The 27,728-nt window shown below is 38.2% G+C and overlaps 1 protein-coding gene across 1 annotated transcript; it reads left to right on the forward strand.

Annotated features, from left to right (window-relative positions):
- The first annotated feature begins 128 nt into the window (after nucleotides 1–128).
- Nucleotides 129–27,499, forward strand: tmem276b (transmembrane protein 276b). Its single transcript, XM_028443296.1, has 4 exons — nucleotides 129–766; nucleotides 15,079–15,192; nucleotides 19,536–19,673; nucleotides 24,040–27,499. Exons 1-4 carry the CDS (start codon nucleotides 388–390, stop codon nucleotides 24,285–24,287), a joined length of 879 nt encoding a protein of 292 aa, XP_028299097.1. The 5' UTR covers nucleotides 129–387; the 3' UTR covers nucleotides 24,288–27,499.
- The last annotated feature ends 229 nt before the right edge of the window (nucleotides 27,500–27,728 follow it).

Raw genomic sequence — 27,728 nt, forward strand, 5'->3', positions numbered from 1 at the left:
CTGCCTCTGTTGTACATGTTTACCAAACCCGTTCCAGGCTCCCCTAATGAGCTCCAGTCTCCATCCCGGCAACAGCCCGGAGGAGAGAGAGCGCAACTACATCACAGCCTCCTCCTCCTTCTCCTCCTCCCACAGCGCAGGTCGCCATCCATCCATCCCTCTCCTCCTGTACCACAACAGATGGTGAGGACGCAGCATCCTCCGTATCCTCAACAATAGAGCTCCGCATCCAGCCCAGACTGCCCCGGCCCTGCGCCACCGCCATGCTCCCGGTGCAGGACTGAGTGCCGTCGTGATTTATTTCACGCGGTACCATCTCCACCCCCCCTCTACCTTACCTCCACCACGGACACGGAGGAGGAACCTTCTCGCTGCATCTTAGGGAAGATGGCCGCTATGAAAATATTAACCAGCGCGGGGCTCTTTTTGGCTTTCTGCGCGCTCGGGCTGCTCGCCATGGCCATCTGCACCGACTACTGGTACGAGACGGACGCCCGGAGACACCGGGAGAGGTGTAAGAACTACGCCAACAAGCGGAACGACCCGGGCTACATCTACATCTCCAACCACAACCTCCCCCTCCAGATGCCTCCACAGAGGAGAGCTGATGTGGCCCCGCTAGTCCGGGGGAAGCGGCACTTTGTTGCCGCTGCGTCCGCCATGGAGTCTCACTGCAGCCGCCAGTTTAACTCCACCATCTCCGGGCTTTGGAGGAAGTGTCACCGGGAGGGATTTGACCTGGAGACCGAGGATCTCATTTACAAAGGTAAACAAGCACCAGGGCCGGGAGAGGCCTGTCATCCATATGCATGTCCATAAAAAAGCTTTCTCCATCTGCTAAATGTCTTCTTCTCTAATAAACATGCATGAGTTCACACAGATATCTCAGAAAAGATCTGCTCTCATTGTTTGGTAGAATAATAGATATAGTGAGCTATACCACATTAAATATAAATATCCTCTCAAGCTAAACAGTGTTAATGGAACCTTCAGTAAATACATGATATAAACACAATGCAAAGCCATCCTCAGTGCACAACAATGAGCAGACACTTCAGGCCTCACTGGACCATGTCATGTGCAGAATAATAGATCCAGCTTCAAAATACTGAGCAGATGTTTATTCAAGGTTTTTATGTTTTACTTAAACAAGGCACTCGAATACAAAAAACATGTGTTTAACAGGTTTTTTCTTTTCTTTTTTTTGTTTTTTTTGTTTAAACAGTTCTTACTGAAAACAAACCTCACTCCATTGGGAAGCTGTTTTTTTAATATCTTATACCATGCCACATTCAAGAGTAGAGTGTCATAAATCTGAGCTGAAGTGTTTAGTAAAAAAAAAAAAAAAAACAACAACAGAATCCTTCTATACTAATACGAAACAGCTTTATTCTCCTCTTGACTCTTGTTTAGTGTTCTTTGTTGGAGGTTAATTTCATTAAATAACAATGTCAAAATGAAGGTAATGAAATAAGATAAAAATGTACACTAACATAAATGATGGCAAAACAGAGTCACATTTGAGTCATATCTGTCACTGGGATGTTTTCGGGAATATCTATAGAACCATGAAATGTGCATTTTACACTCCAGTCAAACAATTAAAAAAAAAAAAAAACTAAAGCTGCATGAATTTACTGTCAAAATAAACTTAGGTAGACATGATGATTGAAATCTGAACTGATGAGACTTATTGATCGTGATCAACGTGTTCATGAAATGGGAGCCAAGTGAGACTGCATGGTGTCCTGTCCACGGTGTCCCATGCTTTGCATATGATGTCATAACATATAAGCCTCCTGCAAACTGCTGTGATGCTGTACAAGATGAAGTTATTGAAAAATATAAAGATATGTGTAAATGATTAGAAGCTCATTGCATGTGGAAGAACCAATACCAGCCATGACATTCATCCCATGCTTGTCACACACGGCTGCTTGGATCATACAGCATGAGTTACACGTTAGCCAACATGGCTGGGTTGGTCATTGAGGCACACACAACACACCCAGGACGACCCCAGAAGTGTCATTTCAGGCCATGTCAGTCTCTCCATTAAACCCGTGGTCACCACTGTCATCCTGAAGGATAGTTAGGTCAACAACAGCCCTGTTGTGGTTGTCTATTGGTATCCCACATGCCATTTGAACAACAACAACAACAACAACTTGCCAATTAGTATTCTTTAGTATAATGTATTGTCAGTCTTCATCTATTAAAATTCCCCCAAACGACACTGCAGAGCAAGTTTGGCAAATGTGTTGTGGCCACAGCCCATATGCTGGTTCTGCTGCTCATCCCGCAAATGTATGTTCTTACAAATGTTTCCCCGTTTAAAAGGGAAATACATCAGTGACATACAGCAAGCATAAGTGATGATGGAGCAGAACAACCTCCAGTAGAAGCAAACTGACGAGTGTAAGCCATCTGCCTCGCCTGGTGGAGATTAGCGGAAAATCCAGGAGTGAACAGAAACAAATAAGAAGAAATAACGAATTCAAGAATAGAGTGAGACAGCATGAGCAAGATATCACTAAGAACCAGAGGTGAAAGTCACTCGCGTTACTGTAATTGAGTTGCTTTTATGGGTACTTGTAGTATATTTCTAAATCAGCCATTTTACTTGTACTAAAGTACATTTTAAAAGAAGTAAAGTCATTAGTTACATTTCTACACCCAACCATTACTGGGTGAAATATTATTTTTGTTTTAAAATGATCATTGGACATTGTGATAGTACCAAAAAATGAAATGACCAGACAACAATCAAATGCATCACATCATAGCCGACCAACCAGATTAAACCTAATGCAACGCGCCAAAAAAGCCTTGAATTTCTCAGTTTTAGAGTTCATAAAAGTAGCTATACTTAGAGCCTGAGAAATTTTGAAATTAATTAATTGGTGTTATTTTATTTAAAAAATGAATTGTACATTTTGAAAGGTTAAGTTACAATTGTGCAAGATTTTATCTCTTCTTTTTTGAGTTTATACATGAGATGTTTACTGTATGCAAGGGAACCGTGGCAAGATTTATTACCAAAAATGAAAGTGGGGGGCGAAAGTAACCAGGAACTTTTACCTTGAGTACTATTTCATTGAGCTACTTTTTACTTGTGCTTAAGTATTTTATGTATGACTTGTTTTTACTTGTACTTGAGTACAATTTCAATCAAGTAACAGCACTTGAGCAGGATATATCAGTACTCTTTACACCTCTGCTAAGAACCTTAATTCAGGAACCATTTGCTTAAAAAGCAAATATACTCACAGAGAATGATGAAAAGAAAAGGAAGGAGGTTCACTTTACAAAATGGAAATATACAGTATGTACATTAGGGATGCTCATGGTTAGCTGTTTAACTGTTAACCAATAACAAGAACTTTGACCGATTAATAATAGTAATAACGGTTGATTTTTTTTGTCAGTGTGCTCAATTTTTAGATCAGGCACCAAATGACAGAGAAGTATCTCACATTTGGGACAATATTATGCATTTACACGCTATTTTCCCCCTGAAAACAGGTGATTGAATGTTTAGTAAATGTGCCAAACAAACGGATATGTCAAATCTTGCTCATAATCCAGGCAGAATATGATGCTATAATCACACGGCTGCAAGAGGTTTTGTGCAATTCTTGAGGGTGATTCACCGGGTGGCAGTAGTTAAATGTTTCACAATCATCAAATTGAAAATGGAAACGCAAATGAATCAATCAATTTATTTTCCGTGGTAATTTTTCTGTGAAAACAACAGGCTGTGTGACGCGCTGTGCATTGGCGTCTGTATTATGTGTTTTTTAACTAGGGATGGACCGATATGGAATTTTTAGGGCCGATGCCGATACCGATTTAATTTTCATCAGAACTTAGTCGATGAAACCGATACGGACTGCCGATTTTCTTGAGCCATTATTTAGAGCCGATTCTGCTCCCTAAATTTACATCATATATTGCGGATCGGAGAACGCAGCAGCCAATGCCGATACAGGTAAAAAACGCAAAAATCGGCCAATAATATCGGCCGGCCGATGTATCGGTCTATCATTATTTTTAACTTTTACTCACGCTCAGGTCTATGTCAGAGCTGAGACTTTGATTAGAATTCCCGGCTTCCGTAGTGTAATCTGAAGCTTATAAGTCATCAAATTAAAATCAGTAGTTTACTCAATTAACCCTATTTAGCATGTTTTGCACAATTTCGGAGGGTTTAATAGCCAGTAAACTCATAAAAGTAAGGAAAGATGGAAAAAAAATGGATTTCGGGTAAAAACAAATGCAGAAATTGGGATACAATGAAACAGAACCGGAGAATCTGAGGCCCTATTGACGGTTATTAATCGGTTGTAATGAGCGTTGGTTATTGTCATGAAAAGAATGTAAAAATGTGCATGGTTAATGCATTGCTGAAACTGCTGTTAATATGGGTAGATTATAGAGGTGTGGAAAAAAAATAGATGATCAATTAATCAAGATTTCATTATTAATTTCATACTGTAATTCAGTCTTATATCCAAAAATTGATTAATTGCATTTTTCAAATGAATACAAACCAATCAAGTCATTATAATGATAAAACAATATCAAAGGTGCTGTGAGGTGAGACTCAAAAGAGAAGTCAAATAATTCAGCAGCTGACTGATGTTACAAGGAAGCTTAATAATCACATTACTAGAAAATCAAATAGAAAATTGTTAATAACCAATAATCTCTTTGTAATTGAATTGAGACTTCAATATTCTGAATCGAATGTCTTCAGGATAATCACTGAAATACTTGAAAACATTGTGACTGGCATTTTTCTATAGAACCTTATTAGCTTCAATAAGATTTGTTATCCACACAAGCACTCACACATTATTGCTCACATTAGCAGGGTTTCCATTACAGATTTTTGCACAATAAAAATTATATTTTGAAATGTTGACAAAGTATAATTGCACTATGAACGTGCTTCGTCGCATTACTAATTTCAAAGTATAATGCTAAGAAATGTCCCGGTCTCCTCTCCTGTCTACACCTACGGTGTCATATATTCTCAGGGAGCAGTGGTCATGTGACCAGGTACCTCACATCATGTGACCAGGTACATCACGTTCTGTGATGTGTATTTGCGGAAAAATTTTCCTTGGCGCTTTCGCGACACATTTCAATATCGAAACTAGAGGTGTCCCGATCCGATATTGATATCGTATATCGGTCCGATATCAGCCAGAAAACGAATATCGGATTTTGTTGGACTGCATCTAAAATCACCGATATAAGCTCACCGATAAAATTTTCCGCTCCAGCACTTTTATCCATTGGTGACTGTGGTTCACACTCCAACAAAGTAGGTGGCGGTAATGCACCTTAAAGTTGGTGCTGGTCTTATAATTTCTTTTTTTATTTATTTTAGTCAATTGTAGAATACTGTAGATATTATGTTGAAGGTAAAAATTGATGTAACCAATTAGTTAATAATAAATGGGTCAGTTTTTCTCATACCTACTGTTGCTGACTATTGTTTTCTGTTTGAGTGACATCACTTGGTCAAGCCTTTTCTAACATTCCACACTACAAAATAAGTAATAAAAGTATGTATGATTTGTGCTGATACCGTATCGGATCAATATCCGTATCGGCCGATACGTAAGGCTGCAATATCGCTATCATGTCAGAAGTGAGAAAGTTGTATCAGGACATCCCTGATAAAAATGTATGAAATTCCTCCTCATGAAGGTGTAAAAACTTTTTTTAGTGACATTTGAGTGTTTTCCCTAAATTCAGGTGTTTCCATTACCAGTTTTTATTGCGCTATTTAGATTTTGCGCATTTCCAAGGGTAATGGAAACACAGCTAATGGAAATTCCAACATGCATCTTTTTGGACAATTAGAGAATAACTCATTAAACAAACATGAAAACATTTCTTAAAAAACACGAGTGACAACCAAAGACTCAAACAATAAACTTTCAACATGTGAGGTAGCAATGCCTCATCATCAACACTTAAAGAGAGATATTTAGACTTGTTTAGATCCAGATAACTTAATTGTGCATTTAGTTACATTTGTGCTGCAGTTAGATATTCCCCACTATTCATTGATTCATCATTCAACCGCATGTGTTTCAGGGTCATGGGCGTCCGCTGGTGCCTGTCTCCAGCATTCAAAGGGCACTAGGCAAAAGACAATAATTGGGTGTGCAGGGAAATCATTTTTATATACAATCATTTTGTACAAATAGTGCACACTTTAGAAGCCTGAACCAGGACATTAGCAAAGGTCTGATCTGTGTTGTGGTCACCTAAAGTGACCTGGTCCAAGGAAGGAAAAGCAGCAACTGGGTCAAGGCTCATTAATCCAACAATTGCTGAAGCTCCAATTTCTGGCAGTTGCTGCTAGTTGTGAGAAGAGCGTGTCAGAAAAGCACACAGCATCACTAAAGGATGTGCATGGAGCTGGCACGAGGTATTTAAAATCCACAATCCAGTGGTAATCCAGTGGTTGATTTGTACCATGTTCTGCATGTCTAATCCACAGAAGCCCTGTCCTACAATTTACTGGACTGCCAGTTAATGCAACACTAACTCACAGGTCTTGCGCTGTCAATTCCTTGATGTTTGTTATAGCAGGTAAAATAAGACCTAAATTGTAATACACAGATTATCAGTTTTACATACAAGTAGATTAAGGTATAGGTTTTGCAGGGCTCGCAAAGATTAAGGGAGCAATCACTAAGGACACCATGTTCACATCTCCTATTATCATTTTCTTATTATAAGAGTTTCAAAAATAATAAACACAACAACAACAACAACAGGCTTCTGTGCCTAAAGTTTATTTTCCATACAGAACAGCAGAAAAATATGTCTCTCCTTACAATGTGGCATTGGCAAGTTGGTTTAATATGTACAAACATCACAAACTCTAATCCTATATTCATAGTTTAGGTCAGCCTTGCATATCGGCTGATACCTATATTGATCCGATATCAGCACAAATCATACATACTTTTATTACTTATTTTGTAGTGTGGAATGTTAGAAAAGGCTCGATCAAGTGATGTTATTCAAACAGAGAACAATTTATTTATTTATTTATTCAGTTTATTTCCAACATGGTTGCATTCACAGAAGTTTTGTTATTCTTTTTTTTTTTTTTTTTTGTACATGCCGAAAAATAGTCAGCAACAGTAGGTTACTTTGTTGGAGTGTGAATTACAGTCACCTATGGATAGAAGTGTTGGAGCGGAACATTTTATTGGAGAGCTTATATTGGTGATTTTAGATCCAATTAAATCCGATATTCGATATCATTATCGCATCGGGTCACCTCTACTAAAAAGACAGGAATATTAGACTAATAATAATGATAATACATACTAACATACATTTATATAGTGCTTTTTTGGATCCTCATAATCGCACGGTGGCTTAGTGGTTAGCACGTCCGCCCCACAGCAAGAAGGTCCTGGGTTCAAGCCCTGGGGTGGACTTGGGTCCTTTCTGTGTGGAGTTTGCATGTTCTCCCTGTGCTGCGTGGGTTTCCTCCGGATACTCCGGCTTCCTCCCACAATCCAAAAACATGACTGTAAGGTTGATTGGAGTCTCTAAATTGCCCATAGGAGTGAATGAGAGAGTGAATGGTTGTCTTTGTCTTTGTTGCCCTGTGATGGACTGGCGCCCTGTCCAGGGTGTACCCCCGCCCAGCGCCCTATGAGAGCCGGAGATTGGCACCGGCAGACCCCCGCGACCCTGTTAAACGGGAATAAGCGGGTATGAAAATGGATGGATGGAAAGTCGCTTTACAGAATTAAGGTATTATTCTTTGACTCCACACTTAGTGGTGGTAAGCTACTATTGTAGCCACAGCTGCCCTGGGGCAGACTGACAGAAGCGAGGCTGCCATAGCGCGCCATTGGCCCCTCCGACCACCACAAGCACTCACTCACACACTACATTCTTACTAGGCAATGTGGGTGAAGTGCCTTGCCCAAGGACACAATGACAGATGCCACTGGAGCGACTGTCCCCCACTGTGGTTAGTGAAAATGGCCCAAAATTGCATTTTTAGTTTGTGGCCGAAATATTTTTCTCACCGAAACAACTCGGCCGAACCAGGATGTTGTGATGATGGGCCAACACACTATAGCATCTTCTAAGCAGAGGTACAGACGGACCACAGAATGAAAACAGTGTAATGTACGCTCTCAGGTGTGATTTACGTTTCTGCGTCGCTCCTCCAAAAAATCTTGGGGTGAAGTTAAACATTTGATTTAGTATTGTGTATTGTTGGAATGTCGGTGCTAGATAAATATTTTTATATTTTTTAATTGATTTATTCTTTGAAGCATTCATTATTTCATGCGATTGCAATGCTTTAATTTAAGTGAGGTCAGTGCACAGTCATAGCCAGAAATGCAACAATAATAATAGAAATAATTGGCATATTAATTTTCGGCCTTGGTTTTCTCATTTGCCGTTTTCGGTTTCGACCATGAATTTTCATATTCAGTGCACACTACTAATTATTGCTCATGTATCTCTGATGGTGAAGGCTTGGGAAGGAGCTGCTATTTTAAATTAGTTGCATTAGGCCTAATGAAAGTTGTAATAAAAAAGAAAACAGGACTCTCACACTAGTGAGAGATCATGTAAAGCTCACGTGTGTCATAATAATACGTGATTTTTCAACTATCTGAGCTTGTGATGAATGCTACTAATCACACTGATTCTTGTTGGGCTGATGTTGGTTTTAATCATAACAACAATAATGATAGAACCCATTTGCACACAGCCTTTGACATAGAAAATGCAGCTCCAGTGCCTTACTGCAACAAAAACAATACTAATTAAAGCACCTGCTGTAGGTTCTTTTTTGACCTTATTCTGTTCGGTAATGGTTAAAAACAAGTGCGGCTCTAAAAACACTGTTCGCAGATTTCTACATGTATTTTACAGGAGTGAAGCCAACCAGGAGTTTAGTTTGTTGGTGTTGCTTTGCTGAAATAACTAAAAATGCAGCCAACGAAAATTTTCGACCGAAATTTTGTGGCCGAAACACTTTTCTCACCAAAACAACCCGGATGAACCACGATGTTATGATGACGCAGCAAATACCGCGGTCAGTGTGCTTGTCTGTATACGAGCCAACGCACTAAAGCGTCTTCTAAGCAGAGGTGGAGACGGACCACAGAATTATTATAGTGTAACATACGCTCTCAAGTGTGATTTATGTTTCTGCGTCGCGCCTCCCATAAATTCCTAACTGCACATCAGAAGTATATTATTTGCTTTAGAGTTTGTCAGCGCATGTTTTACAAGAGATCCTCTGCATTTCATTGCGACTTTACCTGATCCGCGTTATACAGATCATTACTTGGCTGTGGAATGAAAGCAGCGCACCCAAGAAATGATAAACCCTGCAATGGAGAGAACCTGCTTGGAGGCACATAGCTCACAGAGCAGGACAGGAGAGTAAAAGGACCATTTCTGCTCTTCATTAAGAACTTTAAAGCTGATATCCAGAGTTTCTGAGAAACGTCTCCATGTCCCGCCCTAAACAGCTCCACTTCCTCCCCCTGCCTCTGCCACTCTACCAGAAGCCACGCCTCTACTTTTCTGCATCGCGGAACATAACAAGGTCACATCAGGTCACATTGATATAGGTCTATGGGTCAGGTAAGAGCCAAAATCATGTTTACCTGTTTGGTGTTGTGACGCGCGTGCACAGTTCCGTAGGGGTCTATAGGACGAAGGAGGGACTTATATACATTCATATATATGAATGACCACCAGCAGTAGACCATAGGAAAAGACAAGTTTGGTAATTTTTTGCATTTCAAAAGAATCGAACATAAACATACTGTAGATTTCTCAGAAACTCCGGATATCAGCTTTAATGCACTTTGTGTTTTTTTGAGAGAACATATTTAATTTGACTCTCTTTCAGCAGCCCAGTCAGTTATAGGCAGTGTTTGGAATAACGATGTTTAAAATAACGCCGTTTTTTTTTCCAGTAATCTAACAAATTACTTTTTACGCCGTTACAACGCCGTTATCGTTACTGAACGTTAAATGCGATGCGTTACATGCATTGATTAAATAAAATGTTATCCGAAAGCATCCCCGGCTTCTGACGTAGCTGTTGTGAGGAGGTGGGTTAAAAACAAGGTGAGCGATTATGATTGGCTTAGGCTGCGTCATGTTTCATGGTAGGCAATCAGAGCCAGTGTTTTTTCACATGTGCCGGCAAGAGGAGGCGGGTTAAAAACAAGGTGAGCGATTATGATTGGCTAAGGCGATGTGCCAGCACACGCGACACACACACACAGCAGATTGGTTGAAGCAGCAGAGATGGTGAGCGTGGAGCAGTCTGATGAAAAGTTGACATTTTTAAGGTGACGATACAAACACTACTTTAAATTAATTGTGGTCAAAGGCAAGAATGTGTATGTGAAGTGTTCATTCTATCCAGGAGTGAAGACTTTGTCCACATCTGTTGTAAGCAACTCAAATTTAATGAAGCACCTCACGACACACGCATCTAAAAAATGTGAATTCTTTGACATAGAGCAACTTTTTTTTTTTTTTAATAGTAACGCAAATAGTTACTTTCCTTGGTAATGAGTTACTTTTATTATAGAGTAATTTAGTTACTAACGCAGTTACTTTTTTGAACAAGTAGTGAGTAACTATAACTAATTACTTTTTTAAAGTAACGTTCCCAACACTGTTATAGGCCTGTACTTTATCATTTAATGTATATATTTACATCTTAATTTGTGTTTTATTTTGTTTTATGTTGTGCATTGTCGAATGTCAGTGCTAAATGAATATTTTCAAATATTTTGAATTGATTTATTTTTTGGAGCATTATAATAAATTTATGCAATTGCAATGCTTTAATTTTAGTGCCGTTGCTGCACATTCAGAGCCATAGATGCAATGCAACCTATAATTCCTTTAATCATTTTGTCCAGTGTTGCGGTTTTTGGCCTTGGTTTTCTCATTTTCGGTTCCAGCCAAGAATTTTAATTTTGGTGCCTTCCTAGATATATTTCATCAATGACGGAAAACACACAAAATCCCTCGAGGAGGTGAAATATCAAGCATTGTCAAAGCTATCCTATAAAGTTACCATTATTGACTTTTATCTTTTAAAATGATTCTACAGCACTCTCAGGAGAGACATCGAATTGCTGACGCAGGAATAAGCTGCTACAAGGAAAATCAACACAGTTGTCTCAATATGAGACGAATGAAACCAACGTTATTTTAAACTCCCTCCTCTTTGATGTGATGATAGATTTCCGTTCTTTCAGCATATTTCTCAGTTTATTCAATATATTTAAGTGGCGAGGTGTTCAAGAGTGTTCTTTGTTTGCTCAAAAAAATCAAATCCTTTTAGCAGCTCAGATGTTTGAGCAATGGAAGTCTGCACTAGCAGACTATCAAAGACTTCCAGATAAGGAAACAACTCTTCAGAATAGTTAAAGAAGGACTGGCTAATTAAAAATGAATCATAAGGGACATTGATCAGCTATTCCTGATTCATCATAGTAGTCACCCTGGTCCTTTTGTGGTTGCATGTTCTTTCTCATCGTGTGTGGGTTTTGACCCTGAACAGGTTAAGCAGATCTAAAAGCTTGCTGGTGGTTGGCTGTATGATTGATCTCTCCTCTGAGTTGGTATGACAGGCCATTGGATGTCTTTCAATATCACACCTTGTACTTAGGTTTGAGAAAAAGCCATTTTATAGAGACCTTCAGTTCATACACTAATGAAGATAAATCATTTTGACAACATTAGCTGGGTTTCCATTACAGATTTTCGCAAAATAAAAACAATATTTCTAAATGTCGACAAAGTATAGCTGCGTTTCCATTTAAGTTTGTTTTGGGCCTCGTAACTCCCCGGAAATCTCATCCGGCGAGACTTTGCTGCAGAAAGATGGACGTTCCAAACCTCCTTATAACTACGTATTTCTTTGTTGTTTTAAGTCTAATGTGACAGTAATAATTTTCAAGTCTAATGCTAAGAAATGTACCAGTCTTGTGGTCATGTGGTCATGTGACCAGGTACCTCACGTCATGTGACCATGTATGTATTTGCGGAAAAGCTTTTTCCATAGCGCTTTTGCGACACATTTCAATATCGAAACGTCTGAAATTTCTCCTCATGAAAGCGTCAAAACTTTTTAGAGCTATTTGAGTGTTTTTTCAAAATTCAGGTGTTTCCATTGCCAGTTTTTTTATTGCGCTATTCATATTTAGAGCATTTCTTAGGGTAATGGAAACGCAGCTAGAGACTGGATTGAAAAAGAGGCATCGTAGTGAACTATTTGACAGGCCCTTAAGCCTCTGCTGCTCAGGGATTGCTGGTTCAAGTCTCACTTTGGGGTGTTTTAAACGTCAACGTTATTTGGTGGAGATTAGCTGGAAGGAGTGTGAATATAATAATTTCAGGCTCCCAAATGTGTGTGTGCGCGCATGCATTTGTGAAGGATTAGTGAGGCTTTAAAAAACAGAGTTTTGAGAATTCTGACAACAGTTTTCATTACCACTTTTCTTCCTCACTCGACACAGCAGAGTTGCATAAATAGCCCCGAGTTTAACATTGGTGTTGACTCTATATTATAGATTGACTTTCTCTTTTAATTATAAAACAGAGACGTCAGTATTTGTCGTGGATTAATTCATATCACGGCAGACAGTGTTGTTGTTTTGATTTGAATACTTTAGCCTAAAGCTATAAGCTGATTGGTCACTCGTGGTAATTAAAATGTAAACATTACTTAGCAGTCACTCTGTTTTCACTTTTGGTTTATTTAAGCATGTGAACTTATCTCCCACAACATACTTTTACTTCTATTGTTTTATTTCAGACAGTCAGAAACTGCTGTAGGTTATTTTGGGTGATAGTTTTGCATTTTGTTCTTTTGAATTTTTTTTTTCTGTCATGTTCATGCATGGTTGGTGGCACACTGTCAGTTCAATAAAGGCCACGACACGTAGCCTGTTGATATTTTTGAGATGTCAACACATCACTTGACATTTGCTTACACAACCACAATAGATGGCAGCCCCTGAATCAATTACTCCTAGACAATTACTTACTTGGTCAGCACTTTTACTTTCCCTACCTGAAGCCTGTTTTATAGATTGTTTTGCGAGCAAACAACAGAAAATAATTTAAAGTGATTAATGTCACAACTTGTAGCAAAAGAAACATTTTCCTCTGCTAAATGTCTGTTTCCGCAGATGCTCGAACACAGTAATGATAATGCTGAAAGAGAGTTACCATGGCAATGTTAATAGCTCAGTTATGTTAGCCAGATTCTCAATCCATGTCTCTGCCATAAATAAATTAATAGATAACATGCTCAGACAGTCGCCTGTTGTGTTTACACACCTTTTTTTTGCTTTTTAACATCTGATGCTACTTTTATAACTACAGTATACTGTCCCTTTATCAACTACTGCTGTATTGCACCAGGCCTATTCTAATCATTATCAACATTACAATATCCACATATGCTGTATACTAGGAATGTCCCGATACAACTTTTTCATTTCCGATACGACACCGATATTGCAGCCTTGCATATAGGCCGATACCTATATTGATCCGATATCAGCATGAATCATATATGCTTTCTTTTTTTTCTATTTATTATTTTTTTTTAATTATTATTTTTTTTCTTTAATAAAAAAATTATAATTACTTACTTTGTAGTGTGGAATGTTAGAAAAGGCTTGATCAAGTGATGTTAATCAAACAGAGAACAATAGTCAGCAACAGTAGGGATGATAAAAACTCACCCACTTATTATTAACAGATTGGTTACATACATTTTAACCTTCAACATAATATTTACAGTATTCTACAATTGAATAAAAAAATAAATTTGAAAAAAGAAAAAAATTGGAAAATCCAGAAATTTGAATCCGATATCCGATATTCGTTTTCAGGCTAATATCGGACCGATATATGATATCGATATCGGGGCGGAACCCCCCTACTGTATACCTGTCCAGTCTCACATGGCATCATGAATCTGTCACATTAATGAAATATTCTATTTTTCCTTGTTTACCAATGCAAGGAATTATTTCATCATTTTTTTTTTCATGCTTCTAGGAACTACATTTTTTTCGTGCTGCTTGGATGGAATTTCAAACAGTTGTATTTTTATTGGAATTTATTCCCCTAATAGTAACCCTAACCCCGAACCATTACTATTTCCCTAAGCCCTAATTCTAACCTGCCTGGTAGTGGTCAGGGTCTCTGTCTTCCACAAGGGCAGTGGGGTTCCAATTCACTGCATGAGCTTTTTTTTCTGAAGCATAATTTAATTCCATGAAGCATGAAAAAAGTTGTCATATGTCTTTCTCTAAATCAACCAAGAGCAAATACATGTATTTATTACAATTACATCTATGAGTAAAGATGCCGCTTTTCAAAGGGTAGCTTACTTTCCACATTGGCATCACTTCACTCTGCATTAGCAAACCCGACAGTAGAAATAAGCCTCTTAAGTGAGAGCTTTGGGTGCTGTTGCCAAAGAAATCCTGGAAAGCACGGAAATGTACAGTCACCAAAATGAAGGCACTTAAACACACCTAATAAAATAGAGCTTGAGGGTAAAAGATCAAACACCTTCTCTTGATTCTTGTGACTTTTAATGAATGCAGGAAAGAAAAAGTCTATGGAAATAGTTTTGTCATAAATCAATCAAGTGACAATCCAATCTGTTCACTGGTTTAATAAGTTGAAGCAAAAACAGATTCGAGTTCCAAAAATTTAATTGCAAGCATGTGAAAGTATTTACTCCAGAGATTAATTATTCATGTTTATTTGGCCTTCACTGGAATATTCCACCTTCCCTATTGTTTCCCAGTTCTTCCTCATAAAACAAGACTGATTGGGAAAACAGTGTTAATCAAGCCAGCTTTGAGAATTACAAATTCAGAGAAGGTTATTCATTTTTTCCTTTGAAAAGTTTTGGGAGGCAATTTATTCTTCTTTTCGAGCCTTTATTTTGTTTATTCTGCTCTTGTTTCAATGACCTCCATCTGTATTGTTTTTCCACAGGCATAATTCAAAGATGTACACCTGTCAAGTATCACTACTCCTCCTCTATCCTACCACGAAATCTACCCATCAACATCACAAAGACTATACGACAGGACGAGTGGCACGCACTCCGTAAGTATTAACCTGTTCATCTGTCCCAACAGAGAAGAGTTATAGTAAAGTTTTGTATATTGTTTTAAATACATCTACATTTACGCAGTTATAAACTTAAGCTGTTTTATTTATTACAAAGGATTTGTTAATTTATTTGTTTTTCAATTTTTTTTCCCAAATTAAGGATTTACGTTTATTTTATTTATTATTTTTGACCAAACCATAAAGTGTGCCAGTCATCCCTAATTGTAGTGTCCATCTTTCCATATAATACAACAATGCTTCAGTGTAAATGTATACAAATCCACAATTTCACGCTTTTATCCAAAGCGACATACTGTACAACACGAGCAGTTAGGGTTAAGATACTTACTTAACACCCCACAGTGTTGGCCCAGGTTACAAGCCCGCTTCCTAAACCGTTATGCCACCACTGCCCAAAATCCAGTGCCCTGACTGGTTTGCGTTGATACCGGGACCTGATACTTGCAGAAATCATAAGTCAAAAATTGGCCCCTCAATTTGTTTGTCTTTGTTAGCTCTGCTATTGACTGACATCCTAACTAATGGTAATTACTGTGTTGGCTTATTCCTGGCTGAAGAAAGCTTCTGCAACCTTGTTCAAGATAATTCAATAAGAGGAGATGGTTCACCTAACTTTGGTGTTGGTCAGTCAGTGAAGAAACTGCAGGGGTGAATGTGTGTGCCTGTTCAGAATGTACCTGGCCTCACTCTGATTGAGGCAGGGTCCACCCTTATTGATTCATAGTTCAATAAGTTTAAAGAGTATCGAAACCCCAAAACCCCTTTTTGCTGCTGAAAACAAATGTATTTGGGTATGAAGAAGTGCTGTTAATTGACCCTAGTCCAACTCTTGACATCTTAGTCAAAGTATCAATTTGGTATAGTTTTTTGTAAACATTTAAGAATGACTGTTGTATTTGGGTTGATCACGAGCTTCAGAATGGATGATTCAAAAGAATATATGACAAAAAATCATTTAAATTTAGTTGCCAAGGGGGGGCTTATTCAGTTACGTTGCTTAACACAGTTCTAGTTTGTCTATGTTCTAAGTAGATGTGCAGCCATCAAACAAACAACAAGACTGAAAGTTATTTACATAAGTAGAGAACCACGGTGTCAGAAGACGGCACAGACTCTCTTACATCCAACCTGTGACACATTTTTCTGAGTGACTGGCGGTGATGGATTTGACACACACAATCTAGTCTTTTTTGATAAAAGTGAGGCTGAGGAATAGTGTGTTTTTGACCAGGAGTGCAATATTTTTTATTGCTACAGCGCCCTCAGATAATCCTGGAAAGATGAAAGCTTGTATTCTCCTCAACCTCGCCAGGCCAGAGGCCATAGAGCGAGAGCATTTACTTCTATAAGTCACGCTCACACCGCACGTTGTCAAACTATGTAGTTCATAGGAGGGTCCCAATTGTCTGGATAAAAAGTTCAGAGTCCACATAGGTGCGAGCATTGAATCGTTTATTAGCGTCAATTTGGAGATCTGACTGATTAACTGATTTGTGATTGTATTGTGCCAGGTATTACCAGTGATTCCTTAAGAAAATCCTTATTAGGAGTCAGTGAGCTGACATTGTACAAAGCTATTTCAAATTTCCGTATTCACAAAGTGACTGAAGAGGGAAGCAAAACCCTGGCTTGTCAACCTTGTGTTGATGTTGTGACCACATTAAAAGATGCTGCAGATACTTGTCACATTGTCAAAACAACCCACACAGAAGAAACCCAAGACAGCCTGTGCATGAAGTGACAGTTTCTGGACCAAGAGATGATGGGACATTTTACAAAGATAGTGTGGATAACAATGAAGTTGCCAACATTGTCCACAACAACTAAAAATCTGGACAAATAATTTGTCACAGTTGTCATAAATGACAATTCTACAGAATTCAAAGTGAATGCCAGTGCAATGCGATGTCACAAAACACTTTCAATTGTGTCATCATGGATTAACAACTCACAGCATCAATGAACCAAAGGTGTCACTCCATGTACCTCTATGACCTGTTAAAAGAATGGCCCTACAAAGTTGATTTTCTTCTTTGTGAGCAATGATGTGCAATGGACTATTGCTTGGATTTGATTTCAGGCATGCATTGCAATGGGCATAGTAAAGATCAGTCCTGCGGTACACCACATCAAAATAGAGAATACTGCCAAAGTTATCAAGCAAGTTCTCATGAACTACAAAGACTTGTTTGAAAAGAGATTTGGTGAACTTCCAATCACATCTTCTTTGACAGTACACCTCAGTGTTGAAGCTGTTGTACAGCCAGTTTATCACATTCGGGTTGCAATGCAGGACAGAGTAAAAGCTGAAGTAAAGATATGGTTTCTACCATTGTTGCGGCACATAAGAAAAGTCACAGATGTGAATGTATCCAAAGGACCTTAACACAGCATTAAAGAGACCTCATCACCCAATGCGTAGTGTTGAGGATGTAGCTTCAAAAATGTCAGAAGCCACAGTATTCTCTGTACTAGATGCAAAAAAAAAAAAACTTCATTCTGGCAAATACATCTTGATGTCTATGCTAACTATTGTACATTTAGCTCTCCATTTGGTCAGTACAGATTTCTATGAATGATTTAGTATCAGCTCTGCCAGTGAGGTATTCCAGTATTCCATGGAACAGCTGTTCTTTGGATATCCATGCTCAATCATTGTGTGAATCATTCTTGGAGGGCATGGTACAGCAAAGCATGATGAGTACCTAAACGGTACTCAATGGAGTAAGAAAAGTCCATCTCAAGCTATATCCAGAAAAATGCAACTTTTCTTTCGACCGAGTGAGCTATGTTGGTTATCTTTTCACAAGTAAAGGTCTTAAATCAGACCAGGATTCAACATGTTCTCTCTCGCTGGGTTTCCATTACAGATTTTCGCAAAAAAAAAGGGATAATTCTAAATGTCAACAAAGTATAATTTCACTTTGAACGTGTTTCCATTGAACGTTGTTTTGGTCACGATCCTCATAACTCATCCCGCGAGACTACGCTGCAGAAAGACGGATGCTCAGAACCTCCTGTTGTCAGTGTGTGTGTGTGTGTGTGCGTGCGCGTGGCTCTTTAACTGCGAATTAATGCACTGGCCGCTCGAGCAGTATGCGGAGTGAGGGGGCATGTGTGACCGCAGCAGATCGATTATAAGCTGTATGCCATTTATTAGTTCCAATTACCTCTAAAATGTTTGTGTGGAGAGTTTTCAAGTAAAACTGTGTTAATCTGGAACTGGTTGTTGGTTCAGAAGTGTAATTGATTTACAAAAAAAAAACTTTAGCAAAGAAAAAAGATAATCAATATTCCTTTCACTCTTTAAGCCTTTTGGCCAGTGCAAAAAAAGCTTCATGTCTTTAACCTCTGCAATAAACAAGTAAATTCACAAGATAATTCCCCTATTTTCATTTGGTGCTGTTCATCTGTTAATTTTGTAGTAATGGTAAACTATAACATCTTTCAGACTTAGCCTTGTCTCACTGCTGATTATGTACTGTAATGCTGACCTGAAAAGCCCTTCTCTCCCATTTGCCCTCATGACCAAAGTTTATCTGCTCATTGCTGTTCAGGATCCACTGATTTTATGATGACTCATCGGAGGCTTTAGGTCGGAATGATGAGGGGCTGCTACTAAATCTTTCCTTCTAAAACATTCAGACCAATGCTCGTCTGACCCTGTTACATCCATAGGAAATGCCTGTGTTATGTATGACTACTCTAAGTCTAATCTGGGTGTTTAGAGGTAATCCTGTGACTGCTGGTTTTTTTCCTAGATTTTTTCCCAGAAGCAAAATAACTATATAACTTTGAAGATTATTAAGTACCGTATTCAATGAAATATGAAGAAAAACTAAGAAAGTTAAATGGGTCTTTGTTAGCATGCTGTGGAGTAACTACAGCATTGAAAATGTGTTATAGTTATTTTAATAGTTATAACACATTATGGTACATCTTTAACTATATATTCTCTATTAATTTCTGCATTTGAGCTTCAAAGATTATACATCTTACAGTATCTTTAATTTAAAATTTAAACATATTCCTTCACTGGCAAATCTCTGACTTGACCTTTTACGTTTCATTATTAATGGCGCTTATACTGACAATTTCTTCTTGGTGTGGTTTCAGTGTACTACAGTTTTGGATTGATTTTGCATTTAAAGTAGTAAACTATGGAAGCATGTCTATGAACCTGAATACATACTGTGGAGGTAATCTAAAAGGCTCTCAAAACATTCCACCTGAATTAAGAGTTTTCTCTCTCATTGGTTCATTGTTCCCTATTTGTTACGTTTAATTCTGAGATGTTTTTTTCTGTCTGTTTGCAGATTTAAGGAGAATGACGGCTGGCTTTGTTGGCATGGCTGTGTCTATCATCCTTTTTGGCTGGTTCATTGGAGTGCTGGGATGCTGCCAGCAGCATGACCTCATGCAATATGTAGCTGGGCTACTCTTTCTAATGGGAGGTAGGTTTAGAGCGCAGCTTGTCTCCATCCACACGCTAGCATCCAGACTAAACCTGATCCTTTCAGCTCTTGTGTTTATTTGGTGATAGCAGATCGATGTCTTGGAGTAACATGACTCTGTTAAAGCAGCCTTGTAGAAGTTGAACAGTCTCATTCCCAGGTTCCCAAAGTGAGATATGGGTTAGGGATGTCCCGATACAACTTTTTCACTTCCGATACAATACCGATCTTGCAGGCTTTGGTATTGGCTGATCCCGATGTCAAACCGATACGATATCAGCACGAGTCATACACACTTTTATTACTTATTTTGTAGTGTGGCTTGATCAAGTGATGTTACTCAAACAGAACAATAGTCATCAAGAGTAGTTATGAGAAAAACTGACCCATTTATTATTAACCAATTGGTTAGATACATTTTAACCTACAACATAATATCTACAGTATTCTGCAATTGAATAAATATAATATAATATATATATATCGGAGATTTCAGATGCAGTCCGATAAAATCTGATATTTGTTTTCTGGCTGATATTGGACCGATATCCGGGACATCCCTAGTACGGGTACATCCAGGGGTACGCAAATTGTTATTGGGGGTATGTGAAAAAATTAAAAACAGCCTGACAACATTAGAAACTAAAAATAGAGCAGCAGTTAGGAGACTCCATGCATTGCCACAACATTGGCCTCTGTGAGCCCACCGTCTAGCGGTAACAGAAAAATTAATTAAAAAAAATGAAAATAAGGCAAGAGCTACATAGCTCTACATAGCTAAACGTGCGTGATGACCTTTGCCCTCACGTACTTGTGTGAAAGTGGATTTTCAGCTTTGACAATCATGAAAACAAAATACAGAACAAGGCTTTGCGTGGATGATTTAAGAAGATTCTCAATTTCTGCCAAACGCTGCAGTTATGCATCCTCTCAACCCCACCCTTCTAGTTAAAGTTGTAGCGAGTTGTTTTTCACAGTTTTGGGCTGATTCATATTTTGTATTATTGGTATATGTTCAATCAACAAATGTTTGGTAGATTTTTTTTTCCAAAATAAGAGATTGTTTCTCACTGAAAATGCCAGTACGTTAATTCATTAAATAAATCTCGTTACAATTCTGAATAAGATGTTTTCTTGTGTGCTTACAGATATAGGGGGAGTGGGTGTAATTAATATTCAAAAATATTAATTATTAATTTTGGTTTATGCTCGGAGTGCCATCTAGAATTGAGTTTAAGTGTTCTAGATTATTTTATGTTTATATGATTATTTGGTAAAGTTCTAGATTTGGTGGGTCCTTGGCGTTAGATTAGAGGTTTAATAAAAGGCTTAATGTCAATAAAAAACACAGCGTTTACAATATGTACATTTTTATTTTACAGACTATTAACATAAAATACAAGCATGATGATAAATAGTGGCAATGTCACAATTATTCACAGATTTTTTGACTCACTGGTATCACACAATATATATATGTATACACCGATTTGTGGTATGTATACATTCTGAGTGTTTTATGTGGTTTGTGTAATTGCTTCTATAGGCGTTTCTAAGAAGGAGGTAGTGAGAAAAAGAGAAAGTGATGAAATTAATAAAATAACAAAAATTGAATTATGTTGGCTATGAATCTAGGGTTTTGATCTAGAGGTTAAGTTCAGTTTTAAGCCACTGGTAGCCAGTGTTGAGTGTGTGTTTTACCCTCCTGTGCGCCAGCCTTGGACTACAACGGTTCTACGTCATGTGGTCGGCGAGAAAGGGGGAAGCAGGACTGGCTTCACCAGGTGGAGCAGTTCTTTTCGTCCGATTTGGCACGACTCGTAGGAGATGCCGTCTGGGGTTTGTTCGCAGGTTCAGGTTTTTTTCACTTGTTGCAACATCTGGGAAGAGACTTTTCATCCCAAAATGAAGCTCTCTATCAAAGCACTAGATTCCGGTTCCAAGTTACCATTGTAGCTATAAAAAATTAAGTGGCTCCAAAAAGGGAAAGAAAAGCTGCTTGGCTATTGGAATAAAACAAAAATAGCTACTCATGGCCACTTCACGACTAAGGGAGTAGATTATATAATTTCTCAAAAATCTGCATAACTACAAAACTGGAAAACTTTCTGACTGCTCTGAAACTGAAGACAAGAGTGAACTGGAAGCAAGAGAGAGCACAGGAAACAAGATAGTGAAGAGGAGGGAGCCAATGCACTTTATAGTCAAGCTGAAATGTGATCTGATTGGCTAAAACTACTAACTAAATTCTAGGTGGGGTAGTTTTAACCAGTGGGGGGTGCACTGTAGGTGTTCCCACTCAACATTCTTGAAGCCAAAATACAGCCCTTGGGGGCGCTTCCATCTTGCAAATTTGACGTCATTTAGAGCAGGAGGATTCAATTCAATTCAACTTTATTTATATAGCGCAAAATACAACAAAGTCATCTCAGAGCGCTGAACAAAATATAAAGTCCATAGTAAAAAAGAAAGGACCCAACAAGATCCACATGAACAAGCATTTAGCTACAGATCCGTTGGGAGGAGCCCAAGTAGCACGCCCTGCTCATTTTGCGTACGGCCAATCATCGGCTGTTAATCATCGTCATATATGATGTCAAATCCCGTTTTTCAACCTCAAATAACTTATTTAAAATTAGCACTTGCACACAATGTAGGGTGATAGTAACTAATGATCACAGCAGAGTTTAGGTTTGAAAAAATCATTGTGTGATGAGTATTTTAACTTTAGGGCATCAGATGGTGTTTGGTTTTAATGTTTTTATTTCTTCCTTCCAACCCTCACGTTGGATGAAGAATGGTCTCTGTCTTCAAACCACATTCCTTTGTCTCTGCGGCTGGGTTGTGTGTGTTTGTGAAGGGGGCGGGGGACGTGTGCAGCTCCAGGATGTGCAGGATGATGGTTTGAATTGAAGAAGTTCTCTGGTCCTTTGTCCGGTCTCTGTTTTATTCATATAAATGTAAATAAACCCCAAACTTATTTTAATTATATATTACTCCTCAACAGGATAGGTAAAATTGAGAGACAAATTTCACTGTAGGGCGACATTGTATATGACATTACATTATTGTGTTTTTTTACGATTTTGATTATTACACCAAACAATTACAAAAATAACAAAAGCAAGAAAAAACAATAATTATGGAAAAAAAAGAAGAAGAATGATTATTATTATTTTTTACACACGTTTTATTCGCTAAATAAAACAAACTTTCACGATTTCGTACATCTACAAAAAATAAAGCTTGGCACACACCGATTATTTATTTTTTTTAATTTTTTTTTCAAACTCTTTTTATTTCAACTTTTAGAAACATACAGGCACATAAGTACAGCTTGTATGATTATGCATTGAATATGTGCATTGCACTCATATTACCCAGATACAGAAACTAGTAAAAAAAAATAATTTAAAAAAAGATACATATATAAGTATATATATAAATAAACACATACATACATTCATACATGCAAGTATACATATGCATACACACATAAAAGGCATGAATGAATAAGAGAAGAAAAGAAAAAGGAAAAAAGGGGGGGGTGGGGGGAGTGAATCACAAATTGTTTAATATTTGTCTTTTATGGGTTAATTATTAGTAAAGTAGTCTATGAAAGGTTGCCAGATTAGATAGAAAATGTTTACCTTTTCTCTCATAAGAAATTTTATTTTCTCCACATGTAGAAGTTTCATCACTTCTTTCAGTAATGCCAGGTGCGTAGGAGGAGCCTTGCTCTTCAAGTGTAGAAGAATCAATCTCCGTGCTAGTAGTGTCACATACAATACCATATATTCACCCCAAACAATGCGATCCATGGGTCCACACACCGATTATTAATGCTAACTTTGAGTTCTTTAATCCACGCACTTGCAAGCTCCTCCCCTCCGCCCCGCCCCTCTCAAAGCTAAAGCTAACCTGCAGGTCAACATGAGGAAAGTTGTTGCTAGCGGTTTTGAAACATGGCAGGACAAACGCAGCAAAAACACTTGGTAAACAAGTGGCAAGTCAAATTCTCTTATATGGAAACACTTTGGGTTTGTTAATAAAAACCTAGCAAAGACACATCACGTGCAAGAAGTGTTTTGTTTGTGCAAAAGTGAACATATAGTTGATTTCAGTGTTAGAAGTATTTTATTTATGTTTAAAGAATATATTGTACATTGTTTTGTACAAAAAAATTACTTTTTGGTTCACAAATAATTGTGTGATTTAAATTCTGACTAAAATAATCGTGATTATTATTTTTTTCTATAATCGAGCAGCTCAAGTTCTGAAGGGGTACGAGACTGGTAAAAGTTTGGGAACCAATGGTCTAATAGGAACACTTTTAAATCCCCTGTGTTCACCTCTGCTCCCACAGGAACATGCTGCATCATCTCCTTGTGCACATGTGTGGCAGGAATCAACTTTGAGCTGTCTCGCTACCCACGCTACATGTATGGCCTCCCTGAAGACATTAGTCATGGCTATGGCTGGTCCATGTTCTGTGCTTGGGGGGGCCTCGGTCTCACATTGTTGGCTGGCTTCCTCTGCACTTTGGCGCCATCCCTGAGCACGCCGGTGCGCACAACAACCCACAAGCCGAGGCAGGAGAACGGCACCGTGTGATGAAGCCACACAACGTTGATGTTGATGTTCAACTCTGAAACAGTTTTTGTCTGATCACCATCCCCACAACACACTCGGCATCACCATGCGCCCCCACCCCTGCCCCCCTTCAGTGTTCAGTGTGCCTGAGTTGTGTCAGAAGGAGAGAAGTAACATCAAACTTAACACACCTATAATTAAAACATCGCCGGGGAGCCTTCAGGAACAAGAGTAACAGCTATAGGAACATTGGCCTGGCCTTGGCTCTCATAGCACAAATAAGACAATTTTGTCTCTAGTCCTCATCTTTGACATGCTGTCTTTATGGTGTTGTATTTCTCTGAAGAGAATTTGTCTTAAAATGGTGCTGTCTTAAACACACACACGCACACACACACACTACATCCAGTCCTCCAACAGGAGCAAACAGACAAACAAACATCAGGCCGGAGCAACCTGTCAGCATTCCTCTTTCAGTGGAGTGATATGTGCTGTGTTATTGTTTGTGAAGAAAATAGAAAAAGATCCACCGCTCAGAGCCCTTGCTGATTGATATCAAAGCCAGTGGTCGACCTCTGCAGCCTGTAAGCTGTAACGTCGACTTGAGGACCAAGGATCTAATATGTATACATTAATTTTCCTGTAGATTCAGAACTACGTTTGTCTGAAGTAGACTTTGAATAAGAACTGTTACAGCTCTAAAGAAAGCGGTATTTTGGGGTGGGCAATTTGAGAGGATAAAGACTTGAATCCAAGATTGGGTTCAGGAGCATTAAGTCATATCTGTGAAATCACATACACACAAACAAATGATGTGATCAGGTAGAAGAAAGCCAACAGCTGCTGAAATACAACTTAAAGCTGGTCAGTTGTTGGCAGAAAGCCAACCCGAAAACAGCAAAACCAAATTGTGGAGGGAGTCACCGAGTGTTTACAGTCAGCCTTTTTTTTTTTTTTTTTTTTTTGAATGCAAGCATGTAAAACAATTCCAGAAATAAAATAGATAAATGATTTAAGTTAAGTTCAAAAATAATAATAATTAAAAATCAAGCACAAACTTTACCCACAATTCTCAAACTGCACGTCTACATGAGCACCACAGTCTCATGTTTTGACCTAAAATGCAACTTTGGAGACAGCCCGAGTTTAAATGATTTAAATAACCATTGTATGTATGTAGTACACATGCACAGTCACACATTCTTAAATAAAGGAGATGGTCAATGGGTATTTGTGAAGTGACATCTATAACAAACAAAATATTGAAAATATTTCATCAGAAGCACATATGCATCACTGTGATGCTTCACACTCACAGTTTGACTCATATCTTTAATACCAATAAAAAAGAAACATTAAAACATTAAATACTGTGCCAGATGGCAAACAAGGGTGTTTTCTGCTCTTTTATCCAAGTCCAGTGTCAAACAAAAAAAAGCACAAAGAGTAATTTGACTGAAGTGTGAAGAGATGTAACAAAAAAAAAAAAAAAACTGTTTACTGATTTTGTAATTTCATTATATAAACAAATGTGATAAGATCTTAAGGTTTGTGTACAATGGGTAATAACTATTACTTTTCATTTCAAACCTCATCCCTGGGGCTGCTGTTTCCTGATTATGGGTACAACTTCCTGTGTGATAAGTAGATTAAGATGTGAATTAATATAGAAGAAAAGAAATACATTAATTTCTTAATAAAAAGTTTAACTATATTTTTTTAGTTTACACAGTCATGCTGTGCACTCACAGCAAAATATTTGACTTCAACCATTTTTTCTTCAGATCTCTAGTTATTGGCTGCCGACAATAATAAAAAAAAAAAACTTCAGTAACTTCAACTCCTGCTCTGTATGACATAATTGGACAAGCTTATAGATAATAATAAATACTGTATATTATAAAAAAAAAAAACAATCACATCTCAAATAACCCTTACTACCAATAAAGGTAGTGATAATGATGCGTCTGCTATCGCTCATGAAATTGTGCCTATAACCATATTTACAGTAGTAACCCCAGACATAAACTACCTTGAAAAACTGTCGCTAATGTGAAGCTACATCAGATTTTTTTGTGCTGGATAACACAACTGTGTAAAAAGATCAAAAGTTATAATCTGAGGGTATACATTTCATTTGCGGAAACAAAAAACACTTAAAATTGACAAATAACACAAAGGCATTTGTGTGATTTATTTTTATTATCATTTTTCTTCAGTCACTAAGGTTAGGTTAAATATGAAATCTGAATTGATGCTGAGATTACACCCATGTTTGATGATGTTTTTATAAGTGTTGATTGCCTGAACCGCTGTCGGGTACATTTCTTACAAAACAAAACAAAGGTGTAAACGTGTGTTGAAGTCAATATGTGTGATAGTCTGTTCACCATCACCGTTAATGCAAAAAGAGGGTTTATTGAGAAAAAGACAAGTCTGATGTGGTTGTTTTAATGCTTATGAGTTTCCCTATTGGAGGAAAAAGATGATAAAAGCACATGATGAGTACGTGACCCGCTTCATACCATGTTGCGTCTTCAGGGTCAGACAATCCACGCACTTCTTGTGAAACCGACTATGGTAGAAAAATGGGCATATTAAACACAGCTGGACTTTGTTTTTGGATTTTGAACATTAGACTGAATATAGGCCTGGTTCTCCTTAAATCATTCATACCAGTGCACATTTTTACAAACGTTTGGTAGGTTTGTTTGGCAAAATGAAAAGTTTTTTTAAGGCTCAAGCTTATTTTCTTATACTTAAATTGTCAAAATACCCACCCACCCACACACACAGTCAAAATGTGCCACAAGATTAACTCTTAAAGCACACGTTTGCACCGTTGATGTCGCTCATGGCATTCAATTTTTCAGCACCAACTCCATTCAGTAACACTTTCACTTGAAGTTTTATACATAAGGCAGACATTTTGATGTCATTATCTGCCATTAGCATGAATAACGTGTCACGAAGGCTGTCATTAAGTGTTGTTTGCTAAATTATGACACATTTGGGTTAGGTGGTGGGATCTTGTGGGGTTAGGGTTACGGTAACGATGAGTTAGGTATGGTTAATGTCAGGGTTAGGAGTTAGGGTAACTAATGTTTTGGTAGGGTTACGTTTAGGGTTAGGGTAACAGAGGGTTAGGAGTTAGGTAGGGTTAGGGTAACGAAGGGTTAGGTAGGGTTAAGATTAACGTTTAGGATAACGGAGGGTTAAGGTTAACGTTTAGGATAATGGAGGGGGTAAGGTTAACGTTTAGGATAATGGAGGGTTAAGGTTAGGGGTTAGGATAATGGAGGGTTGGGGTCAGGTAGGGTTAAGCTTAGGGGTTAGGGTAACGGAAGGTTACGGTTAGGGTTAGGTAGGGTTAAACTTAGGGGTTAGGGTAACGGAGGGTTAGGGTAAGCTTAGGGGTTAGGGTTAGGTAGGGTTAAGCTTAGGGGTTAGGGTAATGGGGGG

This window comes from Gouania willdenowi, chromosome 3 (assembly GCF_900634775.1).
Source record: "Gouania willdenowi chromosome 3, fGouWil2.1, whole genome shotgun sequence".
Classification (NCBI taxonomy): domain Eukaryota; kingdom Metazoa; phylum Chordata; class Actinopteri; order Blenniiformes; family Gobiesocidae; genus Gouania; species Gouania willdenowi.

Coding starts and splice junctions, on each gene's coding strand:
- tmem276b (XM_028443296.1), top strand. CDS start 388: ATGGCCGCTATGAAAATATTAACCAGCGCGGGGCTCTTTTTGGCTTTC. Junction 767..15,078: donor CGAGGATCTCATTTACAAAG/GTAAACAAGCAC, acceptor GTTTTTCCACAG/GCATAATTCAAAGATGTACA. Junction 19,674..24,039: donor GCTACTCTTTCTAATGGGAG/GTAGGTTTAGAG, acceptor CTGCTCCCACAG/GAACATGCTGCATCATCTCC.